The 21777-nt window shown below is 39.1% G+C and overlaps 1 protein-coding gene across 4 annotated transcripts in view; it reads right to left on the reverse strand.

Annotated features, from left to right (window-relative positions):
* Nucleotides 1-21777, reverse strand: part of kif26ab (kinesin family member 26Ab) — a 243944-nt gene that overhangs the window by 135257 nt on the left and 86910 nt on the right. For all 4 annotated transcript variants that reach the window (XM_060829218.1, XM_060829219.1, XM_060829222.1 and 1 more), the window contains exon 3: nt 13273-13782. In XM_060829218.1, the coding sequence (XP_060685201.1) occupies nt 13273-13782 (510 nt within the window). The remainder of the gene's footprint in view (nt 1-13272; nt 13783-21777) is intronic.

The following is a 21777-nucleotide window of genomic DNA, read 5'->3' on the forward strand; positions in this document are numbered from 1 at the left end:
CTTTTATCCTCTTTAGAACTTACATCCCTACCTATTTTTGTGTCATCAGCAATTTCTGCTGCCATACTTTTTGTCCCTGCATCAAACATATTTCCATAATTGCAAAATGCTGAGGACACAACACTGATCTATGTGGTGCACTACATCTTGGCAATCAGAAAATGACTCATTTAAGGCTTTCCATTCCTGTTACCTAGCTAATCTTATATTTGTGCCAATTTACTTACTGTTATTTCCTACATTACAAACTTTTATTTTCCGTAATAAACTTTGATATGGCATGTTGTTAAATACTGTTCGGAAATATAAATGGAGTACATCTACGCATTCCCCTGTTCCATACACCGTGCTACTCTCTGAAAAGTACTCCAACCGAATGGTCAAATACGATTCCTGTTTCACAGTAACATGTTGGCTCTGCCTAGTTACCTTTTTTCAATATGCGCTGCTATAATATCTTTATTGATAGTTTCTAATATCTCCTCCATGATGGATATTAAGCGAACAAGTCTATGGTTTCCTCCTTTCTTTCTCCCCACTCTTTTGAAGAAAGGAGTTACAATCATTATCATCCAATCCAATGTTCGCTTGAAACAAGGGAATTTTGGAAATTTAAACCAATGAACAATTTGTCTCACTAGGCACTTCTTTTAAAACCAGAGAATGAAGTCTAACAGGTTTCAGGGACCTTTCAGCCAAAAGCTTCAAAACTTGATCAGTACCATGAACCAAGTTAGAGTCATAGAGATGTACAGCATGAAAACAGACCCTTTGGTCCAACCTGTCCATGCCGACCAGATATCCCAATCCAATCTAATCCCACCTGCCAGCACCCGGCCCATATCCCTTCAAACCCTCCCTATTCATATACCCATCCAAATGCCTCTTCAATGTTGCAATTGTACCAGCTTCCACCACATCCTCTGGCAGCTAATTCCATATACGTACCACCCTCTGCGTGAAAAAGTTGTCCCTTCAGTCCCTTTTTATATCTTTCTGCTCTCACCCTAAACCTATGCCCTCTAGTTCTGGACTCCCCAACCCCAGGGAAAAGACTTTGCCTATTTATCCTATCCATGCCCCTCATAATTTTGTAAACCTCTATAAGGTCACCCCTCAGCCTCTGATGCTCCATGGAAAACAGCCCCAGCCTGTTCAGCCTCTCCCTATAGCTCAGATCCTCCAACCCTGGCAACATCCTTGTAAATCTTTTATGAACCCTTTCAAGTTTCACAACATCTTTTCAATAGGAAGGAGACCAGAATTGCACGCAATATTCCAACAGTGGCCTAACCAATGTCCTGTACAGCCGCAACATGACCTCCCAATCCTGTACTCCATATTCTGACCAATAAAGGAAAGCATACCAAACGCCTCCTTCTCTATCCTATCTACCTGCGACTCCACTTTCAAAGAACTATGAACCTTCACTCCAAGGACTCTTTGTTCAGCAACACTCCCTAGGACCTTACCATGGAGTATATAAGTCCTGCTAAGATTTGCTTTCCCAAAATGCAGCACCTCGCATTTATCTGAATTAAACTCCATCTGCCACTTCTCAGCCCATTGGCCCATCTGGTCCAGATCCTGTTGTAATCTGAGGTAATCCTCTTCGCTGTCCATTACACCTCCAATTTTGGTGTCATCTGCAAAGTTACTAACTGTACCTCTTATGCTTGCATCCAAATCATTTATGTGAATGACAAAAAGTAGAGGACCCAGCACGGATCTTTGTGGCATTCCACTGGTCACAGGCCTCCAGTCTGAAAAACAACCCTCCACCACCACCCTCTGTCTTCTACCTTTGAGCCAGTTCTGTATCCAAATGGCTAGTTCTCCCTGTATTCCATGAGATCTAACCTTGCTAATCAGTCGCCCATCGGGAACCTTGTCAAATGCCTTATTGAAGTCCATATAGATCACATCTACTGCTCTGCCTCATCAATTTTCTTTGTTACTTCTTCAAAAATCTCAATCAAGTTTGTGAGTCATGATTTCCCACGCACAAAGCCATGTTGACTATCCCTAATCAGTCCTTGCCTTTCCAAATACATGTACGTCCTGTCCCTCAGGATTCCCTCCAACAACTTGCTCACCACCAAGGTCAGGCTCACCGGTCTTTAGTTCCCTGGCTTGTCTTTATCGCCCTTCTTAAACAGTGGCACCACATTTGCCAACCTCCAGTCTTCTGGCACCTCACCTGTGACTATCAATGATACAAATGTCTCAGCAAGAGGTTCAGCAATCACTTCTCTAGCTTCCCACAGAGTTCTCGGGTACACCTGATCAGGTCCTGGGGATTTATCCACTTTTAACTGTTTAAAGACATCCAGCACTTCCTCCTCTGTAATCTGGACAGTTTGCATGATGTCACCATCTATTTCACTACAGTCTATATCTTCCATGTCCTTTTCCACAGTAAATACTGATGCAAAATACTCATTTAGTTTCTCCCCCATTTTCTGTGGCTCCACACAAAGGCTGCCTTGCTGATCTCTCTTGCCCGATTCTCTCCCTAGTTACCCTTTTGTCCTTAATATATTTGTAAAAACCCTTTGGATTCTCCTTAACTCTATTTGCCAAAGCTATCTCATGTCCCCTTTTTGACCTCCTGATTTCCCTCTTAAGTATACTCCTACTTTCTTTATACTCTTCTGAGGATTCACTCAATCTCTCCTGTCTATACCTGACATATGCTCCCTTCTTTTTCTTAACCAAACCCTCAATTTCTTTAGTCATCCAGCATTCCCTATACCTACCAGCCTTTCCTTTCAAGTTATTTTAACTTTCTTGACTTCTTCCCTCCCTTCCAGTTCCTGATTACAGCTATGTCAGGAACATTCCTTCAATATCCACTGTGAAGACCAATGAGCATACTTATTCAATTCATTTGTCATTTCTTTATTTTCAATTATTAATTCCTTGGACTTACTTTCTATACCACCAATGTTCACTTTGCTAACTTTTTTCCTTTTAAAAAGCAAAAAAACTCTTACTTTTTAAAAATATTTCCAACTAGCTTTCTCTCATACATATGTTTTCCCCTCTTTATTACTGTTTTAGATAACCTTCACTGTCCTGAACCACAACAAGCCAATGTTGGCAAGTTGTACAACTAAGGCAGCAAAGAATTGGCTTTAAAATAAATTGTGGGAGTAAGGATCAAGTGAGGACAGAGGTTAATTAAGGGGAAATGACAAGTTAGCAATCTTCGGCAATGATAACCAGAGAACATGGCAGAAAGCGACAGAGCATAGAAACTTAGCAGTACTCCAGCAGAATTAAAGACTCAATATTTAAATGTGTGTAGCATTCATTATAAAATGTATGAATTGTCAGCTTATGTCAAACTGAGCTTGATAGTCATTACAGAAATGTGCTTAAAAAGGTGACCAAGGTTGGATTATGAATATTAAAGAATAGTTGGCATTTTGAAAGGACGGAATGCTCAGAAATATTGTGGGTAGATCCGTTGATTTAGGATGATGCCAATACAATAGTGACATGTGACTTTAATTCTAAAGATTATGTTGTATCATCAGATTGGTAAGAGATAAGAAATAGCAATACTAAGAAGTCACTTGTGAAAGTAGTTTATAAATTCCTCAACAGTATAATTGCAATGTAGAACAGAAGAGATGAAGGGAATTGTAAGAAAGGTCTTGCATTAAACCATGGATGATTTCAATCTACATACTGACTAGACAAATCAGATTGGCAAAGCCAGCCTAGAAGCTATGTTCACAGAGCAGCATGTTCAGAGCCAATCAAACAATAGGCAATTTAAGACGTGGTCAGGTGCAATGAGGCAGGATAAATTAATAATCTCATAATAAAAAAATCTCTTGGTAGCAGTGATCACAACATGGTTGAATTGCACATTCTGTTTGAAGGTGAGAATTATTGACTTAAGAATAGTGTTTTAAACTTAAATTAAAGCAGTTACAAGAATATGAACACAGATTTGGCTAATGTGAACTAGGAAATTGAGATAAAGTGTGCCACAATAAAGACCACCACAATCCAAAGAAGTCCATCAATAGCAGCAAAGCCCAATAACACCCTTTGAGTCTGCACTTATCTATCTGACTCAAAATAGATGTAGCCACATGCCTTCTGGAATAGGCCATTCATGACCTGCCCAATAGCATAACAAGGTACAAGCTGCGAGATCCAGTTCTGCAGCTGATCCCTGGAACAATCCAAATAAGTAAATATGCACCATAGTAATCTTGACGTTACAGGCAGGGGGATTGCTAAGGGAATGCGCAAAGCATCATATTAATGTGGAGAAGGGTGCAATTGAGCAATGCCATCTGTCAACATGAGTAATTTCCTCAAATGCTGCACTCAGTATTTGAAGGTAGCTGACCTGGGTGATAGATCCTACGTCTTCAGTTATCTCAAAGATCACCTTCATCAATCATGAGGAAAGAAAGTCTGTGTCGTTATTCATATTATTGAAAAGAGCACTGATAAACAGAAAGGGGTTCCAACAGCAACTTGCATTTATGTAATGCCACTAATGTAATAAAATGCCCAAGGGTGTCCCAAGATCCTAAGGGAACATGACAATATCCCTTATAGGAGAAACTAGATGACACAATTCTGAAGATCAGAAATCTCACTTTTAAAATATAGATGAAGAGAATTTTTTTTCCATATTAGTCGTAAGCCCATGAAATTCTCTTTCCCAAAAAACAGCTGGGTCATTACATTTATTCGAGGTTGAGTTAAACAGATTTTTGATAGACAAAGGAGTCATAGAGTCTTAGAGCCATAGAGATGTATAGCATGGAAACAGACCCTTTGGTTCAACTCATCCATGCCGACCATATATCCCAATCCAATCTAGTCCCATTTGCCAGCACTTGGGCCCATATCCTTCTAAATCCTTCCTATTTATATACCCATTCAGATGCCTTTTAAATGTTGCAATTGTACCAGTCTCCACCACTTCCTCAATCCATACCACCCTCTGCATGAAAAAGAGGAGAAGCAAGAGAGTTTTCAGGAGGGATTTCCAAAATATGGGACTCAGTCGGCTAAGGACACAGCCACCAATGATAGGTGAGGAAAGTGAGAAATGAGTGAAGGACAAGAGTTGAAGGAATGCAAGAGCATCGGAGGTTTCTATAGGTTGAAGATTGTTTTTTTTAAAAAAGGACAAAGATGAGCAAATGCATGAAGGAATTTGAACACAGGAATGAAGAGTTTTAAATCAAGACATTTAGAATATAGGATGCACAGCTCTACAATATTCAAAAAAAGATGTCAACAAGATTTACATACAGGAAAAGAAAATTGAACATTTTTTAAAAATCATACATGCAGCTTCCTCTTTGATAGCAGATGGTAGGAGCCGCAGCAATCCAAAGTATCTTTATTGCATTAATGACATTATAGTTCACTAATGACACTACAATTGCAAAAGATCCCTACAAATGATATCTGGTTTATTATCAACATCATGTAATGATCTGGTTACTCTACTGCTGCATAAAGAATAATATCATCCTCATTATCTATTGCATTTACGATTATACTGCATTAGAGAAATTGAGTTGCACTCAAGATGTGTCAAACTGGGTGGGGGCGAATGAGGTCAGATCAAATTCAGTACCAAGTACTGATATCTCAATGCGTAACTAATCTGCACCCATTCAATGGAATGCTCGCAGCACACAATCATTGTGCTGCCTTGCTAATTGAAATGTCTGCAGTGTGCAGACAGAAGATGCTAAAGAGCTCAGCACGGAGCCCAAATTCATGCAGGGTTGTCACTATTTACAGCTAGCACATAGTCTATTGAAGGCAAAATGCATTCTGGCTAAGGCAAATACTGGAAATGATTGAAAAGTTTGCAAACAGGAGGAGGAATGGAAATGGGGAAACAGACCAGAGCTTGTGCATAAAGTTGTCTGAGACATCACTGAAGGCCTTCCTGCAAAAAGTGGACAGGAAGACAGGGAGGGAGAGATCCTTTACCCTCAGGGCATCAGACACCCTCCAAATAAAACTCAGGAGACAGCTGGAGGAGACAGCCATTGTGGTCAAAGTCAACAGTCCAACTATGGACCTGAATGCAGTGCCACAAGTTGATGATCTCATATGAATGGCCAAAATTTGTGCAAGCATTTTCACACATCATATCCTTACAAATCAACGCCTCACACACCGGTCAATTCACCACATGCCCTTTATCCGTCAACCACCAATCTTTATCAAGCATGACTCATGCTCCACATTCATAGTTTCACCTCACCCTCACACATTTAACACTGTTACGAACCTCACAGTCATATCTCAGAACTTGTGCACTTTGCTAACTACTCAACCATGACAGCACATTATCCAAACCCATTTCCCTCTTTAAGGACGACCACAAGCCCCATTAACAGTTGCAGCATCAGCTCACAACAGGAGACAGGCACAGCTGCATGTCCTTACTCCCATGAGATCACTAGTGCTGGCTGTCATTAAAAGTGACCATGAGGACGGCCATCGCTGGTGGTGGGGTTGAAAATATCAAGGATGGCAATATTTTCCTAAGGACTCCATCTTTTCACATTCCACTTCCCTGTTCTCCTACAATTTCTTCTGACTTATAAGCTGCAAATGGCTCAAGCATGAACCTCTTATTGTCTTCCAACTTCCAACTTCCACAGCCACTATCCAACTTTGTGCCTTTCTCCTTATATACTCACTGTTGTACTATTGTACAGATCTCAGAAAGGCATTATAAATTTAAAACTAATATTAACTAAAAATTTAAAGATGAGATGAAGTCACAACATGACATTCTAATATAAAAATTATTATATGTACACAGACAATGAAATGGTTAGACATGCAGCCAGTCTGTTAGCTAATAAGTCAGCCAACTATGTATATGCTCTAATTGTCATAAAAGTAAGCATTCAACACGGGCTGTACATGTAAGTGTCCAGAGTGTGATGGTGGAAAAGCACAGTAGGTCAGGCAGCATCCAAGGAGCAGCAGAATCAATATTTCGGGAATAAGTCTTTCATCAGATTCTCCTCGGATACTGCCTGACCTGCTGTGCTTTTCCAGCACATCCTCGACTCTGATCTCCAGCATCTGCAGTCCTCACTTCCTCCTGTATATGTAAGTGTGACAGTCATATTTGTGTACATAGTGAGTTGTTAATAAACTTTCAGATATCAGTCTCAGTAAGTACCTGAATCTCCGTGATTTAAGCTATACAGGCTAATCATACCACATCATGATGGCAGAACCTAATGACAGCACAATTGTACCAAAGACTGAAGGACAGAAAACAGGAATGGCAATTGTGAAAACTTACTTCCCTAACAGTCACCTATCATAGGTCTGAGTTCAGAGCTAAAGGTCATGTCTAGCAACCGAGACCGCAGGCAACCAAATGCATGGAGGCATGGTAAGCACATGGAGGCATGGTAAGCACATGGAAGGAATGACTGTGAATACAGTCTTTGTTAAAAGACAGGAATAATTGTGTCCAATTTTGAAAAAAAATTTACAAGAGCTGAGGACAGCTCAGATTCAGAAAAGTGACTTCCAAATGAAATACAGCTTAAAATGCTAGATAAAATTGTTCAAAATATTGCTAAGGTTTATCTAGCCAAGAGAAAACTGCAATTTTTGAGCTTGCAGATCCCAGTCAAAAAATACATGTGGTCAATCTGATACACCACAGACTTGAGATATCATCAGGAAGCTGACACAATGTGGTGCATTCCACAGACAATAGATTACCTGTTTACAATGGGTCTGACATCCCATTGCATTGTTATCATCCGTCAATACCAATGTGGCTCCTCAGGATGGGCACCTGAAACATTCTACATCAATGATACAGTAAAACCATCAATCATTGGTCTAACAGTTTGCACTGATCTACAATTAATTACAATCCACAAGTTAACAGATACCGCAATTCCAAAGCTACCAATTCCTGACCACAACATTGATCTGATGAACCTCTACCAGTGCAGCTTGATTCTCTTGATAATTTTAAAAGTGATGCAACATTACACCTGAAAGTTGATGTCCAACCCATCATAATCCTCCTCCTAAGAATACTATTTACACTGATGATAAGGTCAAATTAGAATTGGTTTCCAAGATACAAATCAACATTATTTGCAACGTTCAGCATTAGACTGATGCAATTCATCACTTAGGTTTGGCAAAAAGGTAGCATTTCTACACGTATATCTAGATTCAAAGCAACTGAATATAGCACTAAAACGTCCACACAAGATTCTTTCCCTAAAAGAGTATTTTTCTAAGTTCACATGTGCCAAGCATTTCTCTGAATTGGTTGTGAAGAACTAATATTGGTCAGTATCTTCTTCCCAGAGTGGTAGGAAGTGACAACTTGGGAACTCCATTTGGTTGATATTGTTTTCTCAATACCATTGTCAGCCAGGATATATTCCAATGATATATTGATTGTATCATAAAATATCTACCACATCGTCTCTGTATCACATTTAACATTGCAATTCCTGAGAAAACTAAACATGATGGTGACACAAAACTTACATTTGCACATTGCAGCAATAAGAACAGGAGGCTTAGTTTTCAACAGCAAAAAATGCCAAATCAACATAAGCCAAATTAATTTCTTCAGATTAGTCAACTTGTCAAATGGCATTAGACCAGACCTTATCAAAATGGAAGGTGTCGACACTGCAAGACAAAGGCGACAAATTTTTCTCCTTTTAGAGTCATGGAGCTGTACTGCACAGGCACAGATTCTTTGGCTCAATTCATCCATGACAACCTGTTTGCCTCAATCAATCTAGCCCCATTTTCCAGCATTTGGCCCATATCCCTATAAACCCTTCCAATCATATACCCATCCAAATGTATTTTAAATGTCGTAATTATATCAGCCTCCACCATTTCCTCTGGCACCTCATTCCATTCACACACCACCCTCTCCATGAAAACGTTGCTACTTAGGTCCATTTTAAATCTTTCCCTCCCACCTTAAACCTATACCCTCTAGTTTTGGACTCCATCACCGCAGGGAAATGACCTTTTTGTTACCCCATCATGATTTTATAAACTTCTGTAAGGTCATCCCTCAGCCTCCAACGTTCCAGGGAAAATAGACTCAGCCTATTCAGTGTCTCCCTATAGCTCAAACCCTGGAACCCTGGTAACATCCTAGTAAATCTTTTCTGAATCCTTTCAAGTTTCATAACATCTTTCCTATAGCAGGAAGTCTAGAATTGCACACAGTATTCCAAAAGTGGCCTAACCAATGTTCTGTACAGCTGGAACATGACCTCCCAACCTCTACCCTAATGCACTGACAAGCATACCAAATGCCTTCTTCACTATCCTATCTATCTGCAACTCCACATTCAAGGATCAATGAACCTGCACTCTAAGGTCTCTTTTTTCAGCAACTCTCCCCAGATCCTTACCATTAAGAATAAAACTCTTATCCTGATTTGTTTTCCAATTCTTTAATTTTTTATCCTTGTATATTCCAAATATTGCAACCAATGTATCTCCTCTTTGAGATTTGCTCCAGTGAGATATGCCTTACGTACAGCAGGAAGATCACCAACATATTCTTCAATTGCTCAAAAATGCTTTATCATCCAATACGTGTATTCTTTAATATTTTAATTCCTCCAAATTTGTCACATTGGAACTAGATGCATCCCAGAAACCTTACAGCCTGTCAATTAAAGATGAAAGATTCTTTTCTTTGACTCTAAAATCTTTACAACAGTTCAGGCAAACTGTTTCAACTCTGGACAACTTTCACTCTGGTCTTTTGAATGCAAAAGGTTGCACCCTTACTTACTCAAAAAGAATTTCACGGTGCATACCGAACACAACCATAGGAAATTATCTGTCAAAAAATATTCCAAGTACACTTCCAAGGCTACAACATCTATTTGTGAAGATCCAAGTACAATTTCAAAGTGCAATGCAGACCAGGCTCACAGATGAGTATTTTCGATACACATGGCTAATTTTCAAATCCAACTAGGAAGTAAGAAATTCCTACATACCTACAAGTGGATATTGTGAAAGTAGAGTTAGAAGATAGCCTCCACAATGCTTTCATTCATTTTGGCTATAGTGAACAAAGCCAATTCAGTAAACTATATCTTATGATGTACAGCTGGAATAGCTCAAATCAATCATCATCAGTGGGTGGTCCTTGAGCAAGCACACTCTTTCAGGTCACGCAAAGATGATTTAGCCTCTCTAGAAAGTTATTTTCAAAATCAAACACATGACTATCATGATTTTACTTCATGATATACTTGACTATATACACACAGGTCACATGCACACTGAATAAAACAAGAGACCGGCATGTGAGTCCATCTGTTGACATGGCATCAATAAGGACATCAGCCAAAAGTTATGTGAAGCATTTCAACTTTATCAACCTCAACAATTATGAAAATTTTTCACACCCAGATGAAATTCTTCTAAGTCATGGTGCACCATTACACCATTACAAGCCAGACATGACTACATCCTAATGACTGACTATTTCACCAAACTCTCTTTTGTGAAACATAGCATTAGTGCAAAAATTGTTGATACCTTAATCACTATTTTCAGTATATTTGGTATTCCTCCAATAAATTGTGTCTGATAATCATCCACAGTACATTAGTAATCCTTCCAACACATATGCAGGATTATTCAACACATTACCTCTTCCTCTCATTCCAATCCTCTCACAGAATGCATTGTTCATGGAGTAAAGTCCATGATCATTAAATGGAAAACTACTTGACAAAGATTTCTGATAAACGTGTTAAATCTATGTGCTACTCCTCAAAGCAACGGTTTACCCTCACTGCAGCGTTCATGTGTGGCAGATAGATCACATGATCCTTCCCTCACACACTCTTAACACTCAATCACCTGGTATCAATGCATTATTAGAAATAAGTGAGAAAAAAGATACAAGAGCATAACAAACAAGCATATTGGCAGTTATCCCAACTTTAACCAAGACAAAGAATCAGAGTTCAACATCTGAAAACCTCTGAAAAGAAACCTTCCAGCTTAGCGCACCAACTTACAACCTCAGCATCTCCTGTTTGAGTTTGAGAGAAGATGCCATTACATCATGTCTACCCAGGTGATATGACATTGTCACAAATGGTGGTCAAATGTGGCAATGAAACAGATAACACATTCAAGTTATTCATGACTAACAATCCCTCAGATAAGATGGTGACTCTGATACTGAAAGCATCATATCATACAACAACCCTAGATCTCTGATAGTTGATATACATATATCCACAATGACAGTCAGCACAACATAGCAAAACAGCCAGATCATGGTAAGTGTATAAGGTCTAGATTTGGTCAAATTGTATGTCTGCCAAAGTGTCATCTTACTGAATAAAGATAATGTACTTTTTTGTATCCTTGTATAAATATATCAGAGCAGGTTTCCCGTTCACCAAAGGGAAAAGAGGGGATGTTGTTCTGTTGCACAGGTCTCAAGGGTGGTATATCTTTAGGCCAACTAGATTACGTCTCTACATGTGACATTCTAGGACAGAGGTCTTAATCTTACTCCATATACAGTTAATCAGTGGATTGGCCATGCTAAATTGTCCCCTCATGTCCAGGGATGTGTAGACTAGGTGGATTAGCCATGATAAATGTGGGGTTATGGGAATACAGTAGAGATCTGAGTCTGAGTGAGATGTTCTTTGGAGGGTTTGGTGTGGAATTGATGGGCTGATTGGCCTCTTTCTGCACTGTCGGAATTTTATGAAATAAAGATGGTCTCATTTTCAACTCAGACTGATTTCTGTCAAGTTGCGAAGATCCCTCTATAATTGTCAATACCTCAGGTCTTGAATGGTATAATAACCAGCGGTCATACTGATAATTGTTATCAAGTGACTCCTGCTGGAACATTAATGTATATGGTTGTAAAGCTCAACAATTATGTATTTACAATTGACTAATCTGTTGACACTCATTGCCCAGCTTGGGGTGTGAATAACCACTCAGACAAAATATCAAAAGAGCCAAAATAATCATATCTCAGTGTTAGCTGCCACCTTCAGGACAGGAGGTATAAAAGGGAGGGAATTGAATGAAGACAAATTGAAGTATCTGTACTTGTAATCGTACCTGTAAAAATTAATGCTGGATTTGTGGTAGGTTCCTTAACACATTTTTTCCTAACTATTGCCTAAGGGGTAATTTATTTTCTTACCTGTCAAAACTCAAAGTAACCCATAACAATCACCTTTAAGTAGGAAAACATCCTAAGGCACTTTCACAGGAGTGTAATCAAAGAACAATTGACACTGAGCCAAAGTAGAAGATATTAAAAAAGGTGATTAAATATTTGCTCAAAGAGGTAAGTTTCACAAAGGGTATTAAAAGAAGGAAATAAGTTCAGAAGCAAAGGGTTTAAGGGAGAGAATTTGAGAGCTTAGGCTGATGGCAGTGGCACTAATTGTGTGGTGAAGGATGTCGTAGATGTGTAATGGACCAGAAGGAAGACAGGCAGAGTTCTCAGAGAGCTGCAGGGTTTCACAGAGATAGGAAGGGGCAAGGTCATCAGGAGATTTGAACACACAGACAAAAAACTTAAATTTGAGTTGCTGCTAGACCAGACGTCAACATTCAACATTGGCCAACAAGTGCAATAGCAATGAGTGAACAGATTAGTAGTCAATTTTTAAATTTTGCATGAGGTCAAATTTATGAAGAGTGCAATATGGGAGACTGGCCAAGAGAGCACTGGAATATACAGATCTAAAGGTGACAAAAACATGGAAGAGGGTTTTAGCAACAGTTCAGTTGAGGTAAGTACAGGAGCATCGAGACATGTAATGCAACAGAGGTGAAAAGATACAATTCTTCAGGATGGAAAGGATATTGGATGGAAACTTAGCTTGGTCTTTTGTCAAATTAAGACAATGGCTGAAGAAAAGGAAAGAATTAATGGTAGGGAGGGCCAAAAACAACAGATTCAGGCACCCCTACGTTTAACTCAAGGAAAATGTGGTTGCCCTCAGAACTGGATATCTTTCAAGCAAGGTAATGTGATGCCAGGTCAGTATTCTGCATTTCTATTCTTGTAATTTGATTACACATGAAACTTTAAAAGTATCAAATAACTCCTTTTTTTTTCCTCAATTGCGGTAATGTTCATGTTAGTTAATAGTAAATATTCACATTGCCAAGTTTTAGATTTTCAGGTATTATACTCTTTCTGATAAAAGCTGTAAAAATACTCACCAAATAGGCATTTGGAAGAAAGTTGTTCACTCTAGAGATACTCCACATACCCTCAAGGTACTGCTGAGCCTGAATGGTGACTGAGTTCAGGGCATTGCTAAGACCAGTGGAACCAACAGTCACTTGAACACTAGACTTCGAAAGACTGCCTGCCTGAGGCCAGCCGAGGCCCTTCCTTCTTTCTGTGCTCGAGATTGCATTTCCTGATTTTCCAGGTTGTCTGTTTCCTTGTACTGTGACCAGGGGCCAGTCTCTTTGTGATGAAAGGGTGACCATATTTTGAGAAGCAATTCTTGATGAAACGCCACTCACTGCAATGGAACTATGTGGTAGCTCAGTTATTTCCTGACTTGACTGGCCGAGTGCGTGCACCATTTGGATGGCTTCCTTTCGCAGCTGATTCAGGTGTGTTGCACAAATCTCACATCGGCTCTCACCTTCGTTTTGACCTCGTTTGGAAGAGTCAGGTACTTGAAGTTGGTCAAAAATAAAAGCTGAAAATCCTGGATCCTGAAAAAAAAAGCAAATCATTAGCCAACTTGGATTAATTTCAAATGCTCCTTATTAGCTCAGCAGTTACCATTTTGATGCTATTAAATCTCTTCAATGCAGCAGGTTAAGCTTGCGGAGTAAAATTGATTTACGAATCATATGGATTTCCAGATGCAAAAACGCAGCATGAAAACAATTATCAAAAACAAACCAGAAGGTTGATAGTGCACTTGATAACTACCTAACCACATAGACTCGTAATTAAACAAACATCAAAGAGCTGAATGTGCCTATGCTTTTAATGCTCAGGAGATGGTCTGGTTTACTGAGCTGTATTACTGAAACATTAATACATTGCAAAGGAACTCTATTGTTGCAAAATCTCATCAGAGGAAAAATAAGCTTTGCAGCATCCTGAACATTTTAATGTGAACTGATAAATTGCTACGCTATAGCCCTTGCCCTTAGCAATGAATAATCAGCCAGGTCCATTAACAAATAACTTGTTTTAAGAATACACTTGGGTTTCCTGGTGTGCCAGGGCACAGTGACCAAATTTTAAGTGGTTCTGACCTAGACTGTTGTGGCAATGTCTATGAATCGGAAACCCATCAGTCATAGTCTCTCAGTTCATAGCTACCTTCTGAAGTGTGAAAATGTTCCCACTCAGGATATGATTCACAGACAAATGCCTCTTCCTTACAGTTAGATTATTTATTTTTTTCTCTTAGCAATACAATCCCTTTAAACTTGTTTCATGGATGCTCAGCTTTTCGGGTCCCAAAGCCCTTTGCTATCATTACTTCTCCATAGTGCAGAAATATTGCAGTTATCAGTACAAAAACATTCGAGAGTTAGCCCCCTGTGTATGCTGGTGTATGGTTTAGAAGGAGATTAAGTCCTGCAATAGAAACTAATGCTTCACATGGAAGCTGCCCAAACTATGGCTCACTTATTATGCCCCAAGACAATTATTACCAACAGATGATCATGAGTACAGCTGAGAATATTTAAACCATGCACTGGGCATCAAAGGTAACAGTAAGCAGTGTTAATATTGGGTACCATACCCTTGACCAAATCTACCTTAGCAAAGGTCACAATGGCTAGAGGGTATTCACAAAGTTAAAATATACTGCAAAGTCCAGTAATATTACTAACTTATAAGCATTTGAAGCAGCATTATGTAGCTATGTTTTGTTATAATTATCACAATAAGGACATCTTCAGTTGTTATTCGACCTAGGTTCAATTCTGCATATGGACAGAGTTAGTTGATTTGAGTCACTGAAGTCATTGAGGTGTGGTCATGCACATCTATGGCTCCAGGTTAGGGAGGATATCAGGGAAGATTCCTGTTCCTGATCAGTAGCCAGAATGTCATGCTGGAAAACATGTGGGATGCTGATGCAATGACACTCTGACAAGATCAATAGCATGCTCAAACTCACATCGGTGAGACTTTCAATTGTCGACAGGGTGTGCACTGATTCTCAAAGTGCAGTGAAGCAAGTCAGACACCTGCTTGTCTCCAATTAATGGCCTTTTTAAGCTCTTTGAGGAGTGTGTTATTGGAACAGGATAAGAAGACAGTTTTCAATATGCAAATCACTGAATCCTGTCTCCTGCATGTCAGTACAGTGCTTTCAGGCTTAATGTGGAGAGATACTAAAATTATTTTTATGGGATAGCATATCTCAGTACCTGCAGGATCTTGCATTGGTTCATGTGTGTCACCTCACATTAGACCATCTGACCACTCACATGCCAGTTTATGCTACTGACATTTTGATGCACTGCTTCCTCCTTTCTTCAAGGCACTGGCAGACCTCATCCTGACTGTCATGTATCTTTAGTGATCATGCTTCCAGGCAGCTGCTGCTTCCTTGTTAATGTCCAGTGCCAGTAATTGGGTGTTCAAGCTCAACAATGCCACAATTTGGAGATATTTTTATATTGAAAAATCACATTGTATGAGCAATGCAGATGTGGCAAGGGGTCAATTCCCAAAAATTATTTGTGCTTCAGGCTCATGACCGCAGATTGGAAATCTACCTCTTTACGGTCAGCTCTAGCATGAGGAATGGCTACTGGAATGTTCAAATGATATAAGACTATGCCCAGCATGAGTCACTGATTCTGGAGGTATTGATATGAGAATAGCAGCAAAATAAAGCTCCACTTCCCAGTCAAAATGTGAGCACATTGTTGTATTAAATGTTCCATAATTTTTTTATTCATTCATTTTGTGAGATGAGGGTGCCGCTGGCTGAGCCATCCCCGGTTGCCCTTGAGAAGGTGGTGCTGAGCTGCTTTCTTGAACCGCTACAGTCCACCTGCCCTGGGTTGACCCACAAGACCATTAGAGAGGGAATTCCAGGAGTTGACCCAGCGACAGTGAAGCAACGGCAATATATTTCCAAGTCAGGATGGTGAGTGACTTGGAGGGGAATTTGAATGTGGTGGTGTTCCCATGTATCTGCTGCCCTTGCCCTTCTAGAAATAAATGGTCATGTAAATATAAGCTGTTATTGTTCAAAAAAGTAGCAATATAACAAAAAATCTGATTGCAAACAGGGAAAGAATTAAGGAATTATATTAAGGAGGTAAAGAATTATATAATTCTGCTTCAATTGCTTACATAGTATTAGTAATGATATTGGACTTTAACAGTACATTTTTAAGTGAATATGCTGTAAGTGTGGTGACTTTTGCTAAGGAAAGATTTGGTCAAGGATATAGATCTCAGTCATTCATGGATGTGGATTATCACTGAAAGAGCAATATAATAACAAAAATATTCAGTACAAAGTGGGAAAGAATTGGAAAAATATCTACGCAGTTGTAAACCCACAGCCTATATTTTAAGTACAAAATTAAAGAACATGGTATGGTTAACAATGTATCTTTAACATATTGCAAGCATTTTGGTCCCATCTTATTGCAATTCATATAATGAAGATTGGTTACTGTCAATATTCTGATGTCAACTAAATAACCCTCTCCTGTGATGAAATTTCAGAACTAACAACTGAAAATCACTTTTTAAATAGCTATAATCTAGTCTACTACACTTGACTAAGTTGAAAATCACACAACACCAGGTTATAATCCAACAGGTTTAATTGGAAGCACACTAGCTTTCGGAGCGATGCTCCTTCATCAGATGAAGGACTGTCACTCCAAAAGCTAGTGTGCTTCCAATTAAACCTGTTGGACTATAACCTGGTGTTGTGGGATTTTTAACTTTGTACACCTCAGTCCAACACCGGCATCTCCAAATCATGTACACTTGACTAATAATGCTACCATATTTATCCAAGGTTAAAAATCACACAACACCATGTTATAGTTCAACAGATTTATTTGGAAATACTAGTTTTCAGAGTGCTGCTCCTTCATCAGGTGACTAGTGGGGCAGGATCATAAGACACAGAATTTATAGCAATTTATCTACCCCAGTTCAACACCAGCTCCTCCACATCATGTTCATCCAAGACAATTTCAAATTGATAGCTGTAAAACATTATCCTTGCACATAGTACCTATTTCCATATACAGTTAAGTTAACAGAAATACTTTAACTTTCCATATATTTGCATAAGGTGTCTTATCTCTTCAAATCTGTCACATTCACTTTCTAAGTTCATTCATTTTGTTTGGTCAATTGGACAAGATATCTTTACAAGGTCTCCAAATTATTTATTGCCATGTCCTCAACTCTACCGTTTCTAGAAACCTCTCTACACACTGTTCTCTTCGTCACCAACTTGACCAATTTCTTATATCCCTCACCAGCAACACGTCATCACAAGTCATGCATGATTGCAAATGAAAAGTCAAAACTGAATATCCTTTGTCCCTCCAGTCACCAAAGTCCCTCTAGAGTCCATCATATCACATTGGGCTCTGCTTGACTTGTGCTTCCATGGATGTCTGCTTCTTCAAAATCATTCTGAAAAATAAATGGGAATTTCCAACTTCTTTTTTATACTACAAACCACTTCCTGAAACCCTTCTTCCCTATTAAGTGTGAGGAGCGTGTGAACATCATTGTCATTAAAGTGAAGACTACCTATTTAGTTGCCTTGACTATAGTCAAATTTTCCCCTTTTGGGTACTTCCCAAATCCTCCTTCTGTGGTTTGCCATCCACATCCTGATCACACCTCTTTGTGTGCCTTGTAAATGCTTGTTGCAATATTGTTACCTAACTGTTTTCTGCTGGATCAAAGCACCAATTCCATGCAAAAAACAGTTTGACAATTTTGATGCAAGGTTGAGAAGTGTTCTGCTCAAACATTTCTACGTTTCACAAGCATTTTCCCACTGCTTGCCTGCTGTGAAGTAAACTCATTTTGCATTTTCCACTTTGAGGGATATTAGCAGCTACCTCAAAGATTGGGTGTGTGAAGGAAGAAATGCAGGCAGCTGTTAGTAGATCCATGCTAACTAAAATTCACAACAACATGCTTGCTGAACAACCTATATACTCCACTTTACAAGCCTTTGAAAGGATGTTATCTCACCTCATCTCCAACCACATAAAAACATCTGCCTGTGTCTTCCATAAAAATTACTCTGCCTATTTAGAAGGGGCAGAAATTTGAAGCTTTCAACTGCAGGTGTTGACTTTCCTTCAGACTTGGGGGAAAAAAAGAACTAGCCATTCCATGATTGAAGGTTCTTAAAGAAACAAGAAAACGTAACAGGGCAGGAAAGGCCGGAAGTTGAGTAAAACTTAGCTCCTGGGAGCATCTCTAAGCCACATGTTAGCAGACATCTATAAAGCAAAAACACACTGTTTCTTAGTCAGGTTGGTTTACAGTCAATAGGCAGGAAATTCTAGTTCAAAAATGTAGGCTACTAATTCAGAACAGAAGCATAAATTACTTTAACAGAAAATAGTGAAGAGAAATGGTCCGGCAGCTGTTTTGTTAACTCAAAAACCTTAAGACCAAAGACATAGGAGTGGAATTAGGCCATTCAGCCCATTAAGTCTGTTCTCTGTTCATCTCCACTTTTCTGCCTTATCCCCACAAGCTTCAATTCTCTTGCTGATTAAAAATCTATCCCAGCTCTGAATATATTTAACAACCCAGTTTCAACAGCCCTCTGCAGTAAAGATTTCAGGGATACATTACCCTCTGGGAGGAAAAAAGAATATTCTTCATCTTTGTTTAAATGGGCGACCCTTTATTCTGACAGAATGCCCTGTGGCCTAGGGTCTCCCAAAAATGAAAGTAACTGCTCTGCATTGATCCTGTCAAGCTCCCTAAGAATCTTAATAAGGGTTCAATAAGGTCTCCTCTCATTCTCCTAAACTGTAATGAGTACAGGCCCAAGTTACTTAACCTCCAATCATAAGAAAATCCCTCCAAACCCAGAATTAACTTTGTAAACCTTCTCTGATCTGCCTCCAATGCCAGTATATCTTTAGATAAGGGGACCAAAAGTGTTCACAGTATTCCAGGCATGATATAACTAGTAGTGCCTTTTATAGTTTTACCAAAACCTCCCCATTCTTCTATTCCATTCTCTTTGAAATAAAGGCCAACTGTCCATTTGCCTTGCCTATTACTCATTGTACTTGGATGTTTGCTCTTGTGATTTACACATGGGGACTCCCGAATCCCTTAGTGCTGCAGCTTTCTGCTGTCTTTTCCCTTTTGAATAATATTTAATTCTTCCATTCTTCCTGCCAAAGTGCATCACTTCATATTGTCTCAGTTGATATTCTATCTGACAAGTTTTTGGTCACTCATCTAACCTTGTTACATCCCTCTGTAGACTCTGTTACTCTGGCTACTTGCCTTCCCACTTATTTTGTGCCATCTGCAAACCTGACTAATGTATAGATAATATGCTCAGCCAAGTCACTAAAATATATTGTAAGTAATTCTGGCCCAGCACTGACTCCTGTGGTAGTCCACGAGTAACAGGTTGAAAATGCCCTCTTTATTCCAAACCTCGATTTTCTATTAGTGTGTCAATTATCTATTAATATCAATGCCACCGCAACATGGGCTCTTATTTATTGGTAGTTTTATGTGTGATACTTACTTTATTTACAAAATATACTCGATAAGGCATAATACCCAAAGTCAGGCTCAAACCCACCACCCTGGAATGTAAGAATCTCCTGTTCTACCTCCTGAGCTAACCAGGTTAGAAGAGCTTAAGTGTTACGAGTGAACAAATCTCATTTAAATTGTTCTGCAAAATAGAATAAGGTAACGTTTGCACTGACCAAGTACAATCCATAGTGTCACAAACTTTACTACATATCAAACCTCCTGTGATGATTTTCTATGCATTTCCAGCATTTATTCATGACACGATACTTGCAGGATCTACCACCCAATCCCAGCAGCAGCAGACCTATACTTGTCAGCACAGCATCAGATCACCTCGGTCTATAATTATCCCTTCAAAGTTAATTCCTCACCAAGTAGTTACCTCTTTTTTGAAATGCCGTGCTGGCGCTCTTAGTTAAAGTTGTTTCACTCATCTATCAAACTTATAGAAAATAATTTGTCCAATCTTTACACACACTTAACATATGCTCCGTTTTCATTAGCATTTTAAAGACTTGGGCAGAAGATATTTGGAAGGATTGGATTTGGCAATGGTGGCAGATGACTCATCCCGGATTCTGAAGGAAAGTCCAGTGGTTATCCATCGTTCCTGGGAGACGTTTGCTCCATAGCCAGAACATGGTATGGGCGGGCTAACTTAGTGCAGAGTGGCTAGTAGCTCCATTCCAGAAACATCAAAGCATGGTAGTGGGCATCACCAGGACTGTAACCAGTTGCAAGTAGAAGTATCCATTAACTCTGATAATGAATTGGGGATGGTTTGATGATCTTAGAAGCAGGGAGGGAGGGGTGTGTTTTAAGGTCTGCAAGGGGTGGAAGGAAGGTGATGTACCCTTTGATGTAAAACTAACAGGATGTCAATTTCAGTGCTGATTTTACTATAGTTCTATTTATTAACTTCAGTGACTGAAAAGGTCAACGTGACTGCCATTTTACAAAAGCTGCTGAAAATGCGCAAGGCTCCCTGTTACAATTGCATATCAGCAAAGTATTTGTATAGCCCCCAAACTCAAGCCCCAAAATAAAAATGCTTTACTTTTTCCCTTATGTCTTTGGTTGTTGAAAATTTAATTCTGTTACTTGCTTCAACATTTTGGAAACTTCACTGATCTATGAACCAGTTCAAAGTCTTTAATGCCCTTTTGAAAGTGGAATGCCATAAATTTCTTATTAATATTACTGATCTATACAAGATTAGAAAAAGGGTCCTTTGATTTAGATACAAATGTCTTTAAGATACATCCCATTACTTGACTATATTTGTTGATAACAGCTTCACTTTGACTAAAAACTTTCAGTGAGACTCTACAAAGTTGAATAGAAAACCACTCCAAAGACCCTGAAAATGACTTTCTTTGTCATTTAAAATCCACATCCTTATCTGATTCAATCCTTCCGCTGCCTGTAAGAATTTCCCTCCAGTTCACATCAGAAGTTAAAACCACATCAGAAGAGTTACATCTGGCCCTTTATTTTGTTCATTCTATTATAACATGAGGCTGTCTCATTTCAAAATAATCAATATTTCTATTATAAAAATATATACAACAGAAACCATTCTCTTTAAAATCTGCACTGGGTTCAATATTTATACGGTCAGAGGAATTTAACGTTCAGACAGTGTATTGTACATTTTCTGTTGATGTGAAGGTGATTCCGTAATATTATACATGCAGGCAAATCACTATCACCTCAGATCAGATATGGGACTTTAAAATTTACAACCAGACAAAAAGGGCCAAACCTTCCTGTGGGTTTAGGAAAACGAGGCCTGCACATTTTCGCAGGTTACAAACTACACACCTGATTCAAGTTTGACTTCATAATGTTGGTCTTTTTACATTGGGGCTTAGTTCACAATGTAATTTTTGAGCTGCACTTGGGTGCTTAAGGAGGTGGACTTTGGTCCCCTGACA

Source organism: Hemiscyllium ocellatum, chromosome 8 (genome assembly GCF_020745735.1).
Source record: "Hemiscyllium ocellatum isolate sHemOce1 chromosome 8, sHemOce1.pat.X.cur, whole genome shotgun sequence".
NCBI classification, from domain to species: domain Eukaryota; kingdom Metazoa; phylum Chordata; class Chondrichthyes; order Orectolobiformes; family Hemiscylliidae; genus Hemiscyllium; species Hemiscyllium ocellatum.